The sequence below is a fragment of the Cherax quadricarinatus genome, chromosome 17, assembly GCF_038502225.1.
Source record: "Cherax quadricarinatus isolate ZL_2023a chromosome 17, ASM3850222v1, whole genome shotgun sequence".
Lineage (NCBI taxonomy): Eukaryota > Metazoa > Arthropoda > Malacostraca > Decapoda > Parastacidae > Cherax > Cherax quadricarinatus.
The window spans coordinates 47,955,171-47,974,640 of NC_091308.1; the positions used below are offsets into that span (position 1 = coordinate 47,955,171).

At 40.8% G+C, this 19,470-nt stretch overlaps 1 protein-coding gene across 3 annotated transcripts in view; it reads left to right on the plus strand.

The window, feature by feature from the left end:
* Positions 1-9,296, plus strand: part of LOC128686483 (longitudinals lacking protein, isoforms H/M/V) — a 48,129-nt gene extending 38,833 nt beyond the window's left edge. For all 3 annotated transcript variants that reach the window (XM_070085969.1, XM_070085970.1, XM_070085971.1), the window contains exon 3: positions 7,950-9,296. In XM_070085969.1, coding sequence (XP_069942070.1) covers positions 7,950-8,633 — 684 coding nt within the window. In that variant the 3' untranslated portion in view covers positions 8,634-9,296. The remainder of the gene's footprint in view (positions 1-7,949) is intronic.
* The last annotated feature ends 10,174 nt before the right edge of the window (positions 9,297-19,470 follow it).

The following is a 19,470-nucleotide window of genomic DNA, read 5'->3' on the forward strand; positions in this document are numbered from 1 at the left end:
CAACACCTGCAATAGACCAGCGCCCACGAAATTACCAACGCACGCCATCTCGTTTGAGGCCTGGTGATCACTACCCCATACAACTACCTCCTACTACGTCTCCACAGACTCCTAAGTGCACCACTCACTCTTTTTCCCTCATCAATTCTATGATTCACCTCATCTTTCATAGACCCATCCGCTGACACGTCCACTCCCAAATATCTGAATACGTTCACCTCCTCCATACTCTCTCCCTCCAATCTGATATTCAATCTTTCATCACCTAATCTTTTTGTTATCCTCATAACCTTACTCTTTCCTGTATTCACCTTTAATTTTCCTCTTTTGCACACCCTACCAAATTCATCCACCAATCTCTGCAACTTCTCTTCAGAATCTCCCAAGAGCACAGTGTCATCAGCAAAGAGCAGCTGTGACAACTCCCACTTTGTGTGTGATTCTTTATCTTTTAACTCCACGCCTCTTGCCAAGACCCTCGCATTTACTTCTCTTACAACCCCATCTATAAATATATTAAACAACCACGGTGACATCACACATCCTTGTCTAAGGCCTACTTTTACTGGGAAAAAATTTCCCTCTTTCCTACATACTCTAACTTGAGCCTCACTATCCTCGTAAAAACTCTTCACTGCTTTCAGTAACCTACCTCCTACACCATACACTTGCAACATCTGCCACATTGCCCCCCTATCCACCCTGTCATACGCCTTTTCCAAATCCATAAATGCCACAAAGACCTCTTTAGCCTTATCTAAATACTGTTCACTTATATGTTTCACTGTAAACACCTGGTCCACACACCCCCTACCTTTCCTAAAGCCTCCTTGTTCATCTGCTATCCTATTCTCCGTCTTACTCTTAATTCTTTCAATTATAACTCTACCATACACTTTACCAGGTACACTCAACAGACTTATCCCCCTATAATTTTTGCACTCTCTTTTATCCCCTTTGCCTTTATACAAAGGAACTATGCATGCTCTCTGCCAATCCCTAGGTACCTTACCCTCTTCCATACATTTATTAAATAATTGCACCAACCACTCCAAAACTATATCCCCACCTGCTTTTAACATTTCTATCTTTATCCCATCAATCCCGGCTGCCTTACCCCCTTTCATTTTACCTACTGCCTCACGAACTTCCCCCACACTCACAACTGGCTCTTCCTCACTCCTACAAGATGTTATTCCTCCTTGCCCTATACACGAAATCACAGCTTCCCTATCTTCATCAACATTTAACAATTCCTCAAAATATTCCTTCCATCTTCCCAATACCTCTAACTCTCCATTTAATAACTCTCCTCTCCTATTTTTAACTGACAAATCCATTTGTTCTCTAGGCTTTCTTAACTTGTTAATCTCACTCCAAAACTTTTTCTTATTTTCAACAAAATTTGTTGATAACATCTCACCCACTCTCTCATTTGCTCTCTTTTTACATTGCTTCACCACTCTCTTAACTTCTCTCTTTTTCTCCATATACTCTTCCCTCCTTGCATCACTTCTACTTTGTAAAAACTTCTCATATGCTAACTTTTTCTCCCTTACTACTCTCTTTACATCATCATTCCACCAATCGCTCCTCTTGCCAAGAAAAATGCTCAGAAGAGGTGTTATGTATGTACACATACCACAAAACGCCCACAAACACACACAGTTCAGACTTACCACACAGACATTCTCTTACATGTAGGGGTGATCTTTGCAAGAGCTTTGCTGTCATAGCATGGAGACAGTCTTGCCTTTCACTCTTGATTCCCAACAGTTGTAATAAGGATACCTTCTTGGCTTTTTTCCAATTTGTCAACTATACTGTATCAACATCCAGGGTCCCAGATTTTTCAACATCTTACCAGAAGATATCAGAAACACTGCTGGAACAAGTGTAGAAGCCCTCAAGAGGAAACTAGGCAAGTACAGTGGTCCCTCAATAATCGTCCGGCCTGAAAGTCGTCCATTTTGGAAATAGTCCCTTTATTTCGTCTAAACATTGGCTCGCAAATGGTCCGTTAACTCGCTAATCATCCTTCGTCCGGGACGCGTACTCACGCTCTGAGCCGCCTGGGCCTTCCCAGCCAGTGTGCCATTGTTTACCAGTGAGCGACGGTCCCCTCACTTGCTCCTACGAAATATTTCACAATATTCCATTGATTTTAGTGCTTGCAAGTGCTAAATGAGCTACCATGGCTCCAAAGAAAGCTTCTAGTGCCAACCCTTTGGTAAAGAATGTGAGAAACACATAATTTATGAAAAAGTTTGTAGAAAAATACAAAGGTGGTGGTGGTAGAGTGGAAGCAGTTGTGATAGTGGTTGATGGCAGTAGAAGGTAGTAGTGATGGTGGTAACAGTTGTAATAGTAGTAGAAGGTGGTAGTGATGGTGGTAGAGGGTTTCTTCTTTAGTGATTCAGCGATTCTACCAACTCCTCTAATGTTGTTGGAGTTATATAGGGCTACAGAAAACACCACCGCCTCAGCTGCTGCTTCACCACCATTATGGACGGCTTACTCTCAGTGGCCCTTATATACCCAACAACAACACAACACCTCTTGACATGCGTAATGACTTTTTTTATTAATTTTTTTTTTTTTTATCACTGGCCGATTGCCACCAAGGCAGGGTGGCCCGAAAAAGAAAACTTTCACCATCTTTCACTCCATCACTGTCTTGCCAGAAGGGTGCTTTACACTTCAGTTTTTAAACTGCAACATTAACACCCCTCCTTCAGAGTGCAGGCACTGTACTTCCCATCTCCAGGACTCAAGTCCGGCCTGCCAGTTTCCCTGAACCCCTTCATAAATGTTACTTTGCTCACGCTCCAACAGCACGTCAAGTATTAAAAACCATTTGTCTCCATTCACTCCTATCAAACACGCTCACGCATGCCTGCTGGAAGTCCAAGCCCCTCGCACACAAAACCTCCTTTACCCCCTCCCTCCAACCTTTCCTAGGCCGACCCCTACCCCGCCTTCCTTCCACTACAGACTGATACACTCTTGAAGTTATTCTGTTTCGCTCCATTCCATGTTTCTATGTTATTAATTTTGTTTATTATGTCATATTAGTTGGATTGTGATAGATAAATAAGCCGTAGAGTTGATATTAGTGTCATATTCTCCAACAATAAACTTGCCATCCCTCCCTCACACAAACAAGTCTCCAATAAGAACATAAGAAAGGAGGAACACTGCAGTAGGCCTGCTTGCCCATACTAGGCCGGTCCTTCACAAATCCAACCCACTTACAGAACAAATGCTACCCAAGCAATAAGCTCAGGTGCAAGTCCGACTCAACTCCAACCCCTCTCACTCGTGTATTTATCCAACCTAAATTTGAAACTACCCAAGCCATAGCTTTTAGAACATAAGAAAGGAGGAACACTGCAATAAGCCTGTTGGCCCATACTAGGCCAGTCCTTCACAAATCCAACCCACTAACAGAACAAATGCTACCCAAGCAATAAGCTCAGGTGCAAGTCCAACTCAAATCCAACCTCTCACTCATGTATATATCCAACCTAAATTTGAAACTACCCAATGTTTTAGCTTCGATCACCCTACTAGGCAGACCGTTCCACTCATCAACTACCCCTATTACCAATGTTCATTTATACATTTTATTAGTGCTTTACATTTATTTAGCATTTTTTTCTGCATATAAATCTATATTTATGCTAGGGAAGTGACCCCTGAAGTGACCTAGAGTCCTTATGGAGGGGGATTCCCCTTCCAAACAATAACCTCTCTTGTAATAAAGTTGGTAGAATTACCGACTATGTAAAGTAAAAGGACACAAGTGCAACTAATGTGACATTTATTGTGGCAACGTTTCGCTCTCCAGGAGCTTTATCAAGCCAATTACTTTATCAAGTAATGGCCAATTACTTTATCAAGTAATGGCTTGATAAAGCTCCTGGAGAGCGAAACGTTGCCACAATAAATGTCACATTAGTTGCACTTGTGTCCTTTTACTTTACAATAACCTCTTACCTCTCCTCCTCCCTGTCTTCCATTCATCAACAACAGCCTTCAATAAAGGTAACTGTCATGTTGAATGTTCATTCTTTTGTGCATGTAAATCTATCTTTTAGGTAAAAAAAAAAAAATTGTTGTTGATACTTCTGGGTGTCTGGAACGAATTAATTGGATTTACATTATTTCTTATGGGGAAAATTGATTCGAAAATCGTCTGTTTTGATAATAGTCCCACTTCTAGGAACGGATTAAGGACAATAATTGAGGGACCACTGTATTTTCACCAGGTGCCAGATCAACCAGGCTGTGATGGATATGTGGGGCAGCAGGCCTCCAGCACCAACAGCCTGGTTGACCAGGCAAGCACCAGATGAGCCTGGCCCATCAGTGTGGTAAGTGTGCACCACATAAAACAAATCCTGCAGCACAGTGCATAATAAGATAAAAAAAACGAGTCCGTAATTTTCGATTAAAAAAGCGACTTTGCAGTGTTTTTTTGCATGTTTTTTATAGTTGCATTTGCAATTTCTTGGTCTCATTTGATAGAATGGAAGATATACTATAGAAATAGAAATGATTTTGATTGGTTTCAATACTGGAAATGGCTTGAAACTGAGCTCAAAGTAGCAGAAATGTTAAATTTTTGTCGATGTTCAAGAGTAAACAAATGACCTCACATGTCTAATACACACCTGCTGGTGGGTCTAATATACATTCACAAATGTGGTGATATTATTTATACAATTATTACAGTATTGCATAACAGTAAATCTCCTATTTTTTGATTTGAATAAAAATTCATTATGTAAATAAAAAATCAAAATGGAATTTATTTGTAAAGGCTGAAAAGTAACTAATGAACAGAGGAAATGTTAGTTTAGTACCAGGAATGTCTGGATTGTTTATTCTGCACCCTATTTTGAGATTGGAATATTTTGAACTTTGCATTAAATTGGCCAAATTACCAATTTCCGGTCACTTTATTTTGTTGTTGAAGCAGTTGACTTGGTGATTTCTTGTGCTCAATCGATAGAATAGAAGTAATACTAGTGAAATAGCTAAGAATTTGGTTGAATGGAATACTGTAATTGGCCTAAAATGGGAGTCAAAGTCGGCAAAATCGCCGATGCGTAAAAATCGCCGACACATCAAAATTCACGAGAGCATAATTTCGTCAATTTTCCATCAAATTTTGTACTTTTTGTTTGATTACCTTCAGAAAAAGATTCTCTGCCATTTCAAAAGAAAAAATAACAAAATTATTTTTTGAAAATTCTTGGACCCTTTGCACACTTTGAAATTTGGCCTCTGGACCCTGAAAGGGTTAAAACCAGCAAGTTGAAGATTGAGACACTTATGCAACATATGGGAATCTTTATTGAAGAAATGTTTTCCCACCCAGTGGCTTCATCAGTCCAATACAAAGCAGAAAGGTGTAAGGAGAGGAGTAGTTTGAGGTAATCAGTACTTTCTACAGAATTGATGGACTGAACACATCGACTCCAGGCTGAGGGACTGATTACCTCAAACTCCTCCTCTCCTTACACCTTTCTGCTTTGTATTGGACTGATGAAGCCACTGTGTGGCAAAACATTTCTTCAATAAAGATTCCCATATGTTGCATAAGTGTCTCAGAGGAAATGTTATTTTAGTGCCAGGAATGCCTGCATTGTTTATTCTGGACTCTATTTTGAAATTGGAATATTTTGAACTGTGAAATTAGTCAAATTACTGATTTCTAATCACTTTGTTGAGTGGTTGAAATAATTGATTTGGTAGTTTCTTGTGCCCAGTCGATAAAATAGAAGTAATTCTAGCGAAATAGTAGCAAAGAATTTGGTCAACCAAAATAATATAATTGGCCTAAAATAGGAGTCAGTGGTCAAAATCGCCGATGTGCAAGTATCGCTGACACAGTAAAATTTGCAATATATATTGTAGCTTTGTCAGTTTTCCGTCAAATTTCATACTTTTTGTTTTATTACCTTCAGAAAAAAGATTCTCTACAATTTCATAAGAAAAAGCCATTTTTTTTTTTTTTTTTTTTTGAAAATTCTTGAACCTTCAAAGGGTTAAACACACTGATCGTCTCCCACTGAGGCAGGATAACCTGAAAAAGAAACACTTTCACCATTATTTGCACTATCACTATCTTTGCAGAGGTGTGCAGATACGACAGTTTAGATGTCACTCCAAACAGCAAATATTCCAAACCCCTTCTTTAACCCTTTGACGTTTCTACCGTATATATACGTCTTGCAAGCCAATGTTTTCGACATATTAATACGCCAAAATTCAAATCGAGCGGGAGAAAGCTGGTAGGCCTTTTTGTGAGAGAATGGGTCTGTGTGCAGTATAAAAAATCCTGCAGTACGTAATGAGAAAAAAAAACTGACTGTTTTTGGATTAACCCTTTCAGGGTTGGTGCCGTACTAGGACGGCTGGTACACCAGGGTTGGTGCCATACTTGTACAGCTTGCACACCAGGGTTGGTGCCGTACTAGTACGGCTTGCACACCAGGGTTGGTGCCGTACTAGTACGCATAAATTCTAGCGCCTTCAAGTCTAACGAGAGAAAGTTGGTAGGCCTTCATATGAAAGAATGAGTCTGTGGTCAGTTTGCACAGTATAAAAAAAAATCCTGCAGCACACAGTGCATAATGAGAAAAACAAAACTCCGACCGTGTTTTTGCTTTAAAACAGTGACTTTGCAGTGTATTTTCGTATGGTATTTGTGGTTGTACAGTGGACCCCTGGTTAACGGTATTTTTTCACTCCAGAAGTATGTTCAGGTGCCAGTACTGACCGAATTTGTTCCCATAAGAAATATTGTGAAGTAGATTAGTCCATTTCAGACCCCCAAACATACACGTACAAACGCACTTACATAAATACACTTACATAATTGGTCACATTCGGAGGTAATCATTATGCGGGGGTCCACTGTATTCTAGTTTTCCTGGTCTCATTTTATAGAATGGAAGACACATTACAGAAATTGAGATGATTTTGATTGGTTTCATATTGAAAAGTACCTTGAAATTGAGCTCAAAGTAGCAGAAATGTTCGATTTTTGCCAAAGTTCAAAAGTAAACAAATCATGCCGTGCGTCCAATACACGTCAACTGGTGAGTCTGATATTCTTTCACAAGTGTGCTGATATTATTTATACCATTTCTGCACTAATGCAGTAGTCAGCATAACAGTAAATCTTCTATTTTTTTGTGAGAATAAAAATTCAAAGTGGAAAGCCAAAGAAATGTAACAGAGGCCTGGGGACGTGACTAATGAACAGAAAAGATGTTATTTTAGTGCCAGGAATATCTGTCTTGTTTATTCTGGACCCTGTTTGGAAATTGGCATCTTTTGAAATTTGTCTGAAATTGGCAAAATTGCCAATTTCTGACCACTTTATTGGATAGTTGAAATCGGTAAATGGGTGGTTTCTTGTACTCATTCGATAGAAAAAATGGAGTTCTAGCGAAATTGTTATGATTTTTATCTGGTACATTCTATGCTGACCAGGCATCTCAGGGCAATCATGCCAAATTTGGAGGCAATAAAATTAAAACGCATATATACGTTTAGGGGTTAAGGCCTAGCTCTATTGCTCACTTAACATTTGATAGTGTAAACATGATTTCAGACTTTTATACGCATTTGAAAGTGAAAATAGGCTGTGTTTCACTTTACAGCGTTTGTCACTTCACAGCAGTAGCCTGGAATCTAACCTGCTGAATAAGTGGGGGCCCTCCTGTATATATCATTGTAAAAACAGATTTATACACCCTCCAAGTTATCCTATTTTGCTCCAACCTCTCTAAATGACTAAACCAACATTTTGTATAATTTCCAGACTTTTCTAACTTTTCCAATATTTTTTTAGGTTTGTATATTAGATCTAAGATGATTGCAAGTCTAAAATATCCTTAAATATTTACACAAATTTTCTTTTTCTCCTGCAGGAATTGTACAGTGATGTGACATTGGCTTGTGATGGTAAATTTTTTCCTGTGCACAAGATGGTGCTCTCAGTTTGTAGTGAATACTTTGAGGAAATGTTTAAGCAAACAGATTGCAAGCACCCGATTATTGTACTTAAAGATATTCTACATGATGATCTCGAGGCCCTCCTTAACTACATGTATGCGGGAGAAGCAAACGTTGTGCAGAGTGATTTGGCCAGATTAATAAAGTCTGCTGAGTGCTTAAGAATTAAGGGTTTGGCCGTCCCTGATGAAGCTCCACATTTAAGTGACAGTAAAAGACCCCATACAGATAGCCACAGAGATGAAAGTCATCACTCAAAGCGGAGAAAACACGATGACCATTCAATATCCTCTTCAAAATCCAACCAGAGTTACACCAGAGAAAGACAATACTCTGTTGAGAGAGAGTCCAATAAAGACACAAATGATACTGACATTGTTGCTAGTGGTCACCAAATAGGTAGTCATCGGGGAAATAGTGGTCCAAATGCAGTCACCCAACACCATCATTCCTCTAGTCCAAACTCAAACATGGATATGGACATGGGAAGATGCAGCAGAGAAGAAAATAGTGGTACACAAGACCTTGCTGAGGTGAGGGATTTACTTCTATGCTTCATTATTTATATATTTTACACTGTTTTATTTGATCTTTGTTGAGGCCTACTATTCTGTACAGTGTATTACCGTATATTGCTGTTTTATCATTGCATGGTAGTTACTGCTAAGATGGACTGACTTATTTTAGATAATACAATCATCAACACTTATTACCAAGCTTTCTGAAAGTGTGTAGACATGAGCATCTTTCACCCACCTGAATAAGACAAAAGTACATTCAATGTTATGTCCAACTTTCAAAACTCAGATCTGGCAAACTAGTTTTACTGATGTTATATGAGAGGGCACATGAGCCATTAATGAAACCTTTTTTTTTTTATGGGTATTTTTCACTTTCCAAGAACTTCATCAGCCCAAAGCACCTGGAGACTGAAATATAGCTGTAATTAATGTATCATTAGTTGCTCATATGTCCTTGATGTACTATGTTGTGTATAGTTCTACTAATACTTTTACTGGTTTCACTGAATCCCTTCATAAATGTTACCATTCACACTGGAAGAACACACCCACATGCTGATTGAACACACTTGTGTGTGACTGCAACATGTTCAGCACCCTTTCTGCCTCTGCACTTCTTTCTTACTTTTTTTTTCTTCGGATTCTTCCTTTGATATCCACTGTTCCTCCTTTTATCCACCCTAGATTTGTACACCAAGTTAATTACCCTGTTATGCTCCATTCTCTCTAATAAACCATCTGAATACCCTTTGTTTAACTCTGCTTGTTCCTTTCATATCATATGTTGTTCTTTGCAAAATATGCATCACCACATTATTTTGAAACATTTTCACTATTTCCATGGCCGTTCTTGCTGCAACATTCAAAGATATGCTTAGCCATACAAAGTGTTGGCACCAGTATATATGCTCTGATACACTCACTATTTTTTACATTTATTAACAAATTTATTTCTTGTGTGTTCAAAAATAACTGTTTCTATTGTAAATGCATGTGAGTGGAAAAAAAAAAATGGTGGTGGGTAGGAGTTTGTTGAGTAACTGTACAGAGTAGAGGAGTGTTGCTGTCATTTCTGTAGTTCCCTCTCTCCAAGGGTGCACAATCACTTTTTTCCTTAAGAGTCAATACGTAAGGTACATCTTGCTACTTTATACTTACACTTAGTTATCACTACACATACGTGTACACGTTTATGTATGCACTCTCATCTGAGTTTTCTTTGATTTTATCTTAATAGTTCTTGTTCTTATTGCTTTTCCTTTCATATCCATGGGGAAGTGGAATAAGAATCTTTCCTCCATAAGCCATGCATGTTTCCAGTTAACTAAAATGCCGGGAACAATTGGCTAATAACCCCTTTTCCCATATAGCCTACTAAAAAGAAAAAGAAGAAAACCATTAAAGTGGGATGTTTGAATGTGCATGGATGTGGTGCGAATGATAAGAAGCTGGATGTCCTGGCTTTAAGTGAAACCAAAGCTGAAAGGGGTAGGAGAGTTTCAGTGGGGAGAAATAAATGGGATTAGGTCAGGGGTTTCAAATAGTTAGATCTAAAGGAGGAGTAGCGATAATGTTGAAGGGGAAGTTATGGCAGGAAAAGAGGGAATATAAATGTATTAATTCAAGGATTATGTGGAGTAAAATAGGGGTTGGATGTGAAAAGTGGGTTATAGTAAGTGTTTATGCAATGAGAATGAGAGAGAGAGAGAATGAGAATATGACAGAGAGAGAATGAGAATGGGGAGTTTAGAACCAAGTGAGAGAGTACTTATGGTTGGGGATCTCAATGCTAAAGTGGGTAAAAATGTTGTGGAGGGAGTAGTAGATGAATTTGGGGTGCCAGGGGTAAAGGAAAATGGGGTGCCTTTAATTGAGCTATGTGTAGAAAGAGGTTTGGTAATAAGTAATACATATTTTATGAAAAAGAGGATAAATAAGTATACAAGGTATGATATAGCACGTAATGAAAGTAGTTTTTAGATTATGTATTGGTGGATAAAAGGTTGAAGGGTAGGCTTCAGGATATACATGTTTATAGAGGGGCAATGGATATATTGGATCATTATTTAGTTGTAGATACAGTTGGAGTAAGAAGTAGATGGGATGAAAGGAAAATGGCAACAGCAACTAAGAGAGAGGTGAAAGTGTATAAACTAAAGGAGGAGGAAGTTAGGGTGAGATATAAACAGCTATTGGCAGAAAGGTGGGCTGGTACAAGTATAAGTAGTTGGGGGGGGGGGGGTTGAAGAGGGTTGGGATAGTTTTAAGAATGCAGTACAGTGGACGCTCGACCAGTGATATTAATCCGTTCCCGAGAGCTCATCGTTAATCGAAATTATCGTTAGTCGAGTTAATTTTCCCCTTAAGAAATAATGGAAATCAAATTAATCCGTGCAAGACACCCAAAAGTATTGAAAAATATTTTTTTACCACATGAAATATTAATTTTAATAGTACATATATAAACTGAAGAAGACGTGTACAATTACCTGACACTTACCTTTATTGAAGATCTGGTGATGATTGATGGTATGGGAGGAGGGGAGAGTGTGGATGGTGTTAGTGTTTAGAAGGGGAATCCCCTTCCATTAGGACTTGAGGTGTCAAGTCATTTTCCGGGGTTACTTCCCTTCTTCTTCTAATGCCACTAGGACCAGCTTGAGTCACTGGACCTCTGTTGCACAACATATCTGTCCATAGAGGCCTGTACCTCCCGTTCCTTTATGACATTCCTAAAGTGTTTCACAACATTGTCAGTGTCACAATTAAACACTTGTTCAGGTTTCAATTCTTCACTGCCTATGTACTACTTGAATTCCTGCACATATTTTTCAGCTGCTTTTTGGTCTGAAATGGCAGCCTCACCATGCCTTAACACACTATGTATGCCACTGCGATTCTTAAATCTCTCAAACCAACATTTGCTGGCCTTAAATTCAATCGCATCACCACTAGTTGCAGGCATTTTTCTAATTAAATCGTCGTGCAACTTCCTAGCCTTTTCACATATGATCGCTTGAGAGATGCTATCTCCTGCTATCTGTTTTTCGTGTATCCACACCAATAACGGTCTCTCAACATCATCTATCACTTGCGATCTCAGTTTCGAAAACATGGTTGCATCTTTGGCAAGAACAGCTTCCTTGATTGCCGTTTTCTTGGCCACAATAGTAGCGATGGTTGATTGGGGTTTTGTGTACAACCTGGCCAGCTCGGAGACACACACTTCACTTTCATACTTAGCAATGATCTTTTTCTTCATATCCATAGTAATTCTCACCCTTTTTCTTGTAGGGTTGACACTAGAAGCTTTCTTGGGGCCCATGGTGACTTATTTTGCAGGTGCAATCACTAAAATGGCTGTGATAATATGAAATGTTCCGATTGTATGTTTGGATGGGACCGCAGTGGCTGGCTGGCTGGCTGGCTTGTAAACACTGGCCACAAGTGGACGCGTCTCAGACGGAATGAATCGTGTTTGTCGAGTTTTTTAGCGCTAGCCTAGGCAAAATTTTTGCGTTAAAATGTATCGCTAGTCGGATTTAACGTTAGACGATGCCATCGTTGGTCGAGGGTCCACTATATTAGAATGTGGGGCAGAAGTTTGTGGCTATAGGAGGGTGGGTGCAGGAGGAAAGAGGAGTTATTGGTAGAGTGATGAAGCACAGGGTTATGATAAAAGAGAAAAAGGTAGCTTATGAGAGGTTTTTACAAAGCAGTGTTAAAAGAAGCAGAGTATAAGGAGAGTAAAAGAAAGGCAAAGAGAGTGGTGAGAGAGTGCAAAAGGAGAGCAGGTGATAGTGGGAGAGGCACTCTCAAGAAATTTTGCTGAAAATTAGAAAAATTTTGGAGTGAGATAAACAAGCTAAGAAAGCCTAGGGAATGAATGGATTTGTCAGTTAAAAACAGAGTAGGGGAGTTAGTAGATGGGGAGATGGAGGTATTGGGTAGATAGCAGGAATATTTTGAGGAACTTTTAAATGTTGATGAAGAAAGGGAGGCGGTAGTTTCATGCACTGGCCAGGGAGATATGACATCTTTTGGAGTGAAGAAAAGCAGGATATGAGTGTGGGGAGGTGCGTGAGGCATTACATAGAATGAAAGGGGGTAAGGCAGCTGGAACTGACGAGATCATGACAGAAATGTTGAAAGCAGGGGGGGGGATAGTGTTGGAGTGGTTGATATTTTTGTTTAATAAATGTATGAAAGAGAGGAAGTTACCTAGGGATTGGCAGTGTGTGTATACGTAGTTCCTTAACACAAAGGAAAGGAGGACAAAAGAGATTGTAAAAATTATAGGGGAATAAGTTTACTGAGTATACCAGGTAAAGTGTACGGTAGGGTTATTATTATAAGAATTACGAGGTAAGACAGAGAGTAGGATTGCGGATGAACAAGGAGGCTTTAGAGTGGGTAGGGGATGTGTAGATCAAGTGTTCACATTGAAGCATATATGTGAAGTTTTCATTGCATTTATGGATTTAGAAAAGGCATATGATAGAGTGGATAGGGAAGCAATGTGGCAGATGTTGCAAGTGTATGGAATAGGTAGTAAGTTGCTAATTGCTGTAAAGAGATTTTATGAGGATAGTGAGGCTCAGCTTAGGGTCTGTAGGAAAGAGGGAGATTACTTCCCAGTAAAACTGTCTTAGACAGGGATGTGTAATGTCACCATGGTGGTTTAATATATTTATAGATGGGGTTGTAAAAGAAGTAAATGCTAGGGTGTTGGGGAGAGGGGTAGGATTAAATTATGGGGAATCAAATACAGAATGGGAGTTGACACAGTTATTTTTTGCTGATGATACTGTGCTTATAGGAGATTCTAAAGAAAAGTTGCAAAGGTTAGTGGATGAGTTTGGGAGGGCGTGTAAAGGTTGAAAGTGAACATAGGTAAGAGTAAGGTGATAAGGGTATCAAACAATTTAGATAAAGAAAAATTGGATATCACATTTTAGAGAGAGGGAGTATAGAAGAAGTGAATGTTTTCAGATATTTGAGAGATGACTTGTCAGCAGATGGGTTAATGAAGAATGAGGTTAACAGAATTGATGAAGGAAAAAAGGTGAGTGGTGCATTGAGGTATATGTGGAGAAGACAAAAAGCATTATCCATGGAGGCAAAAGTATAGTGGTGCCAACACTCTTATATGGGTGTGAAGCTTGGGTTGCAAATGTTACAGCGAGGCTGGGGCTGGAGGCAGTGGAGAGGTCCTGTCTAAGGGCAATGTGTGGTGTAAATATTATGTAGAGAATTTGGAGTGTGGAAATTTGGAGGAGGTGTGGAGTTAGTAAAAGTATTAGTCAGAGGGTTGAAGAGGGGTTGTTTAGGTAGTTTGGTCATTTAGAGAGAATGGATCAAAGTAGAATGACCTGGAGAGCATATAAATCTGTAGGGGAAGGAAGGCAGGGTACCGGTCGCCCTCGAAAAGGTTGGAGGGAGGGGGGGTGAAGGAGGTTTTGTGGGCGAGGGGCTTGGACTTTCAGCAAGCATGTGTGTGCATGTTAGATAAGAGTGAATGGAGATGAATGGTTTTTGAGACCTGACAAGCTGTTGGAGTGTGAGCAGGGTAATATTTTGTGAAGGGATTCAGAGAAACCGGTTAGCCGGATTTGAGTCCTGGAAATGGGAAGTACAGTGCCTGCCCTTTAACCCTTTGACTATTTTGGTCGTATATATACGTCTTATGAGCCACCGTTTTTGACATATATATACTCATAAATTCTAGCAGGTAGCAGGTTGGTAGACAGCAACCACCCAGGGAAGTACTACCGTCCTGCCAGATGACTGTGAAACAGAAACCTGTAACTGTTTTACATGATGGTAGGATTGCTGGTGTCTTTTTCTGTCTCATAAACACGCTAGATAACAGGGATATCTTGCTACTCCTACTTACACTTTGGTCACACTTCACAGACACGCACATGCATATATATATATACATACATCTAGGTTTTTCTCCTTTTTCTAAATAGCTCTTGTTCTTCTTTATTTCTTCTATTGTCCATGGGGAAGTGGAAAAGAATCTTTCCTCCGTAAGCCATGCGTGTCATATGAAGCGACTAAAATGCCGGGAGCAATGGGCTAGTAACCCCTTCTCCTGTAGACATTTACTAAAAAATAGAAGGAAAACTTTATAAAACTGGGATGCTTAAATGTGCGTGGATGTAGTGCGGATGACAAGAAACAGATGATTGCTGATGTTATGAATGAAAAGAAGTTGGATGTCCTGGCCCTAAGCGAAACAAAGCTGAAGGGGGTAGGGGAGTTTCGGTGGGGAGAAATAAATGGGATTAAATCTGGAGTATCTGAGAGAGTTAGAGCAAAGGAAGGGGTAGCAATAATGTTGAAGGATCAGTTATGGAAGGAGAAAAGAGAATATGAATGTGTAAATTCAAGTATTATGTGGATTAAAGTAAAGGTTGGATATGAAAAGTGGGTCATAATAAGCATGTATGCACCTGGAGATGAGAGGAATGTAGAGGAGAGAGAGAGATTTTGGGAGATGTTAAGTGAATGTATAAGAGCCTTTGAACCAAGTGAGAGAGTAATTGTGGTAGGGGACCTGAATGCTAAAGTAGGAGAAACTTTTAGAGAGGGTGTGGTAGGTAAGTTTGGGGTGCCAGGTGTAAATGATAATGGGAGCCCTTTGATTGAACTTTGTATAGAAAAGGGTTTAGTTATAGGTAATACATATTTTAAGAAAAAGAGGATAAATAAGTATACAAGATATGATGTAGGGTGAAATGACAGTAGTTTGTTGGATTATGTATTGGTAGATAAAAGACTGTTGAGTAGACTTCAGGATGTACATGTTTATAGAGGGGCCACAGATATATCAGATCACTTTCTAGTTGTAGCTACACTGAGAGTAAAAGGTAGATGGGATACAAGGAGAATAGAAGCATCAGGGAAGAGAGAGGTGAAGGTTTATAAACTAAAAGAGGAGGCAGTTAGGGTAAGATATAAACAGCTATTGGAGGATAGATGGGCTAATGAGAGCATAGGCAATGGGGTCGAAGAGGTATGGGGTAGGTTTAAAAATGTAGTGTTAGAGTGTTCAGCAGAAGTTTGTGGTTACAGGAAAGTGGGTGCGGGAGGGAAGAGGAGCGATTGGTGGAATGATGTAAAGAGAGTAGTAAGGGAGAAAAAGTTAGCATATGAGAGGTTTTTACAAAGTAGAAGTGATGCAAGGAGGGAAGAGTATATGGAGAAAAAGAGAGAGGTTAAGAGAGTGGTGAAGCAATGTAAAAAGAGAGCAAATGAGAGAGTGGGTGAGATGTTATCAACAAATTTTGTTGAAAATAAGAAAAAGTTTTGGAGTGAGATTAACAAGTTAAGGAAGCCTAGAGAACAAATGGATTTGTCAGTTAAAAATGGAGAGTTAGAGGTATTGGGAAGATGGAGGGAATATTTTGAGGAATTGTTAACCCTTAACCCTTAAACGGTCCAAACGTATATATATGTTCACTCGCGCAGTGCCCCGAATATTTTGACAAAAAAAGAAAAAAATTTTATAGAAAAAAAGAGCACCTTTTTATAAGTGTTATAGAACAAATAAATTTTTTTTAGGGTCGGTACTTACCGAGATATGAGGCCAAGAAGTTGGCATTGGATGCTCACGTGACGGCAACATAGTCCTGCCACTTGCAGAAGTGTTGCCGATATACTTTTTTTTTTATTTTTCATATTATTGTATGTAATTTTTATGTTCTGATAATTACAATTTGTAGTAGTTCTTGTCATTTCATAACCAATTTTTGTTCTGACACTACTATTAGGTACTGAAATTGTACTCAAATTGTCACAAACACACTGACATGTGGATATTTACACCTGCCTTGGTCATTTACTATTGTCGTGGAATATATGAAAGTATTTATATGTTCCAGCAATGTTTTGGATATGTGGAAGTATATAATAATAATGAGGAGGAGGAGGAGGAGGAGAAGGAGGAGGAGGAGGAGGAGAAGGACAAGAAGGAGGAGAAGAAGAAGGAGGAGGAGGAGGAGAATGAGAAGGAGGAGGAGGAGAAGGAGGAGGAGGAGAAGGAGGAGGAGAAGAAGGAGGAGGAGAAGGAGAAGAAGGAGGAGAAGAAGAAGGAGGAGGAGGAGAAGAGGAGGTGAAGAGGAGGAGGAGGAGGAGGAGGAGGAGGAGAAGGAGGAGGAGGAGGAGGAGAAGGAGGAGGAGGAGAAGGAGGAGGAGGAGAAGAAGAAGGAGGAGGAGGAGGAGGAGAAGAAGGAGGAGGAGAAGGAGGAGGAGGAGAAGGAGGAGGAGGAGAAGAAGAGGAGGAGGAGGAAGAAGAGGAGAAGGAGGAAGGAGGAGGAGAAAGAAGAGAGGAGGAGGAGAAGGAGGAGGAGGAGAAGAAGAGAAGAAGGAGGAGGAGGAGGAGGAGGAGAAGTAGGAGGAGGAGAAGGAGAAGTAGGAGAAGGAGAAGAAGGAGGAGGAGAAGGAGAAGAAGGAGGAGAAGGAGAAGAAGGAGAAGAAGAAAGAGGAGGAGAAAGGAGGAGGAGGAGGAGAAGGATAATGAGGAGGAGGAGAAGGAGGAGAAGTAGGAGGAGGAGAAGTAGGAGGAGGAGAAGTAGGAGGAGGAGAAGTAGGAGGAGGAGGAGAAGTAGGAGGAGGAGAAGTAGGAGGAGGAGAAGCAGGAGGAGGAGGAGAAGTAGGAGGAGGAGGAGGAGGTCTGGATACATGGGTTCTCAGGAGCTATGGGTTCTCAGGAACCATGGGTTCTCTGGAACCATGGGTTCTCTGGATACATGGGTTCTCTGGATACATTGGTTCCCAGGAACCATGGGTTTTCTGGATACATGGGTTCTCAAGATACATGGGTTCTCTGGATACGTGAGTTCTCTGGATATATGGGTTCTTCGGAACCATGGGTTCTCTGGATACATGGGTTCTCTGGATACATGTGTTCTCTGGATACATGGGTTCTCTGGATACAAGTGTTCTCTGGATGCATGGGTTCTCTGGATACATGGGTTCTCTCGAACCATGGGTTCTCTAGATTCAAAGGTTCTCTGAAACCAAGGGTTCTCTGGATACATTAGCTGTCTGGATACATGGGTTTTCAGGAACCATTGGTTCTCTGGATACATGTATTCTGTGGAACCATGGGCTCTCTGGATACATGGGTTCTCTGGAACCATGGGTTCTCTGGATACATCGGTTCTCTGGAGCCATGGGTTCTTAGGAACCATGGGTTCTCTGGATACATCGGTTCTCTGGAGCCATGGGTTCTCTGGAACCATTGGTTCTCACTAACCATTTGTTCTCATGAACCATGGGTTCTCTGGAACCATGGGTTCTCTGGATACATGGGTTCTCTGGATACATGGGTTCTCGAACCATGGTTTCTCTGGATACATGGGCTCTCAGGAACCATGGGTTCTCTGGATACATGGGTTCTCTTGATACATGGGTTCTCTTGATGCATGTGTTCTCTTGAACCATGGTTTCTCTGGATACATGGGCTCTCAGGAACCATGGGTTCTCTGGATACATGGGTTCTCTGGATACATGGGTTTTCTGGATGCATGAGTTCTCTGGAGCCATGGGTTGTGTGGATACATGGGTTCTCTGGAACCATATGTTCTTTGGATAGATGGGTTCTCTGGATACATGGGTTCTCTGGATACATGGGTTCTCTGGAACCATGGGTTCGATGGATACATGGGTCCTTAGGAACCATGGGTTCAATGGATACATGGGTTCTTAGGAACCATGGGTTTGATGGATACATGTGTTCTCAGGAACCATGGGTTCTCTGGATAAATGTGTTCTAAGGAACCATGGGTTCTGTGGATACATGGGTTCTCAGGAACCATGGGTTCTCTGGCTACATGGAACCATGGGTTCTCAGGAACCATGAGTTCTCTGGGTACATGGGTTCTCTGGATCCAGGGGTTGTCTGAATATATGGGTTCTCTGTAAACATGGGTTCTCTGGAACCATGGGTTCGATGGATACATGGGTTCTAAGGAACCATGGGTTCGATGCATACATGTGTTCTAAGGAACCATGGGTTCTCTGGATACATGGGTTCTCAGGAACCATGGGTTCTCTGGCTACATGGGTTCTCAGGAACCATGGGTTCTCTGGATCCATGGGTTCTCTGGATACATGGGTTCTCAGGAACCATAGGTTCTCTGGAACAATGGGTTCTCTTGATACGTGGGTTCTCTGGATACGGGGGTTCCCTGGATACGTGGGTTCCCTGGATACGTGGGTTCCCTGGATACAGGGGTTTTCTGGATACATGGGTTCTATGGAACCATGTGTTCTCTGGATACATATGTTCTCTGGAACCTTATGTTCTCTGGATACATGGGTTCTCTGGAAGTATGCAATCTCTGGATACATGGGTTCTCTGGGACCATGGGTTCTCAGGAACCATGGGTTTTCTGGATACATGGGATCTATTGAACCATGGGTTCTCTGGATACATATGTTCTCTGGAACCTTATGTTCTCTGGATACATGGGTTCTCTGGGACCATGGGTTCTTAGGAACCATGGGTTCTCTGGATACATGGGTTCTCTGGGACCATGGGTTCTTAGGAACCATGGGTTCTCTGGATACATGGGTTCTCTGGAACCATTGGTTCTCACTAACGATTTGTTCTCATGAGCCATGGGTTCTCTGGAACCATGGGTTCTCTGGATACATGGGTTCTCTGGATACATGGGTTCTCTGGATACATGGGTTCTCTGGATACATGGGTTCTCTGGAACTATGGGTTCTCTTGATGTTTGGGTTCTTAGGAAGCATAGGTTCTCAGGAACCATGGGTTCTCTGGTTACATGCATTCTCAGGAACCATGGGTTCTCTGGAACCGTGGGTTCTTTGATTACATGGTTTCTCTGGATACATGGGTTCTCTGGAACTATGGGTTCTCAGGAACCATGGGTTC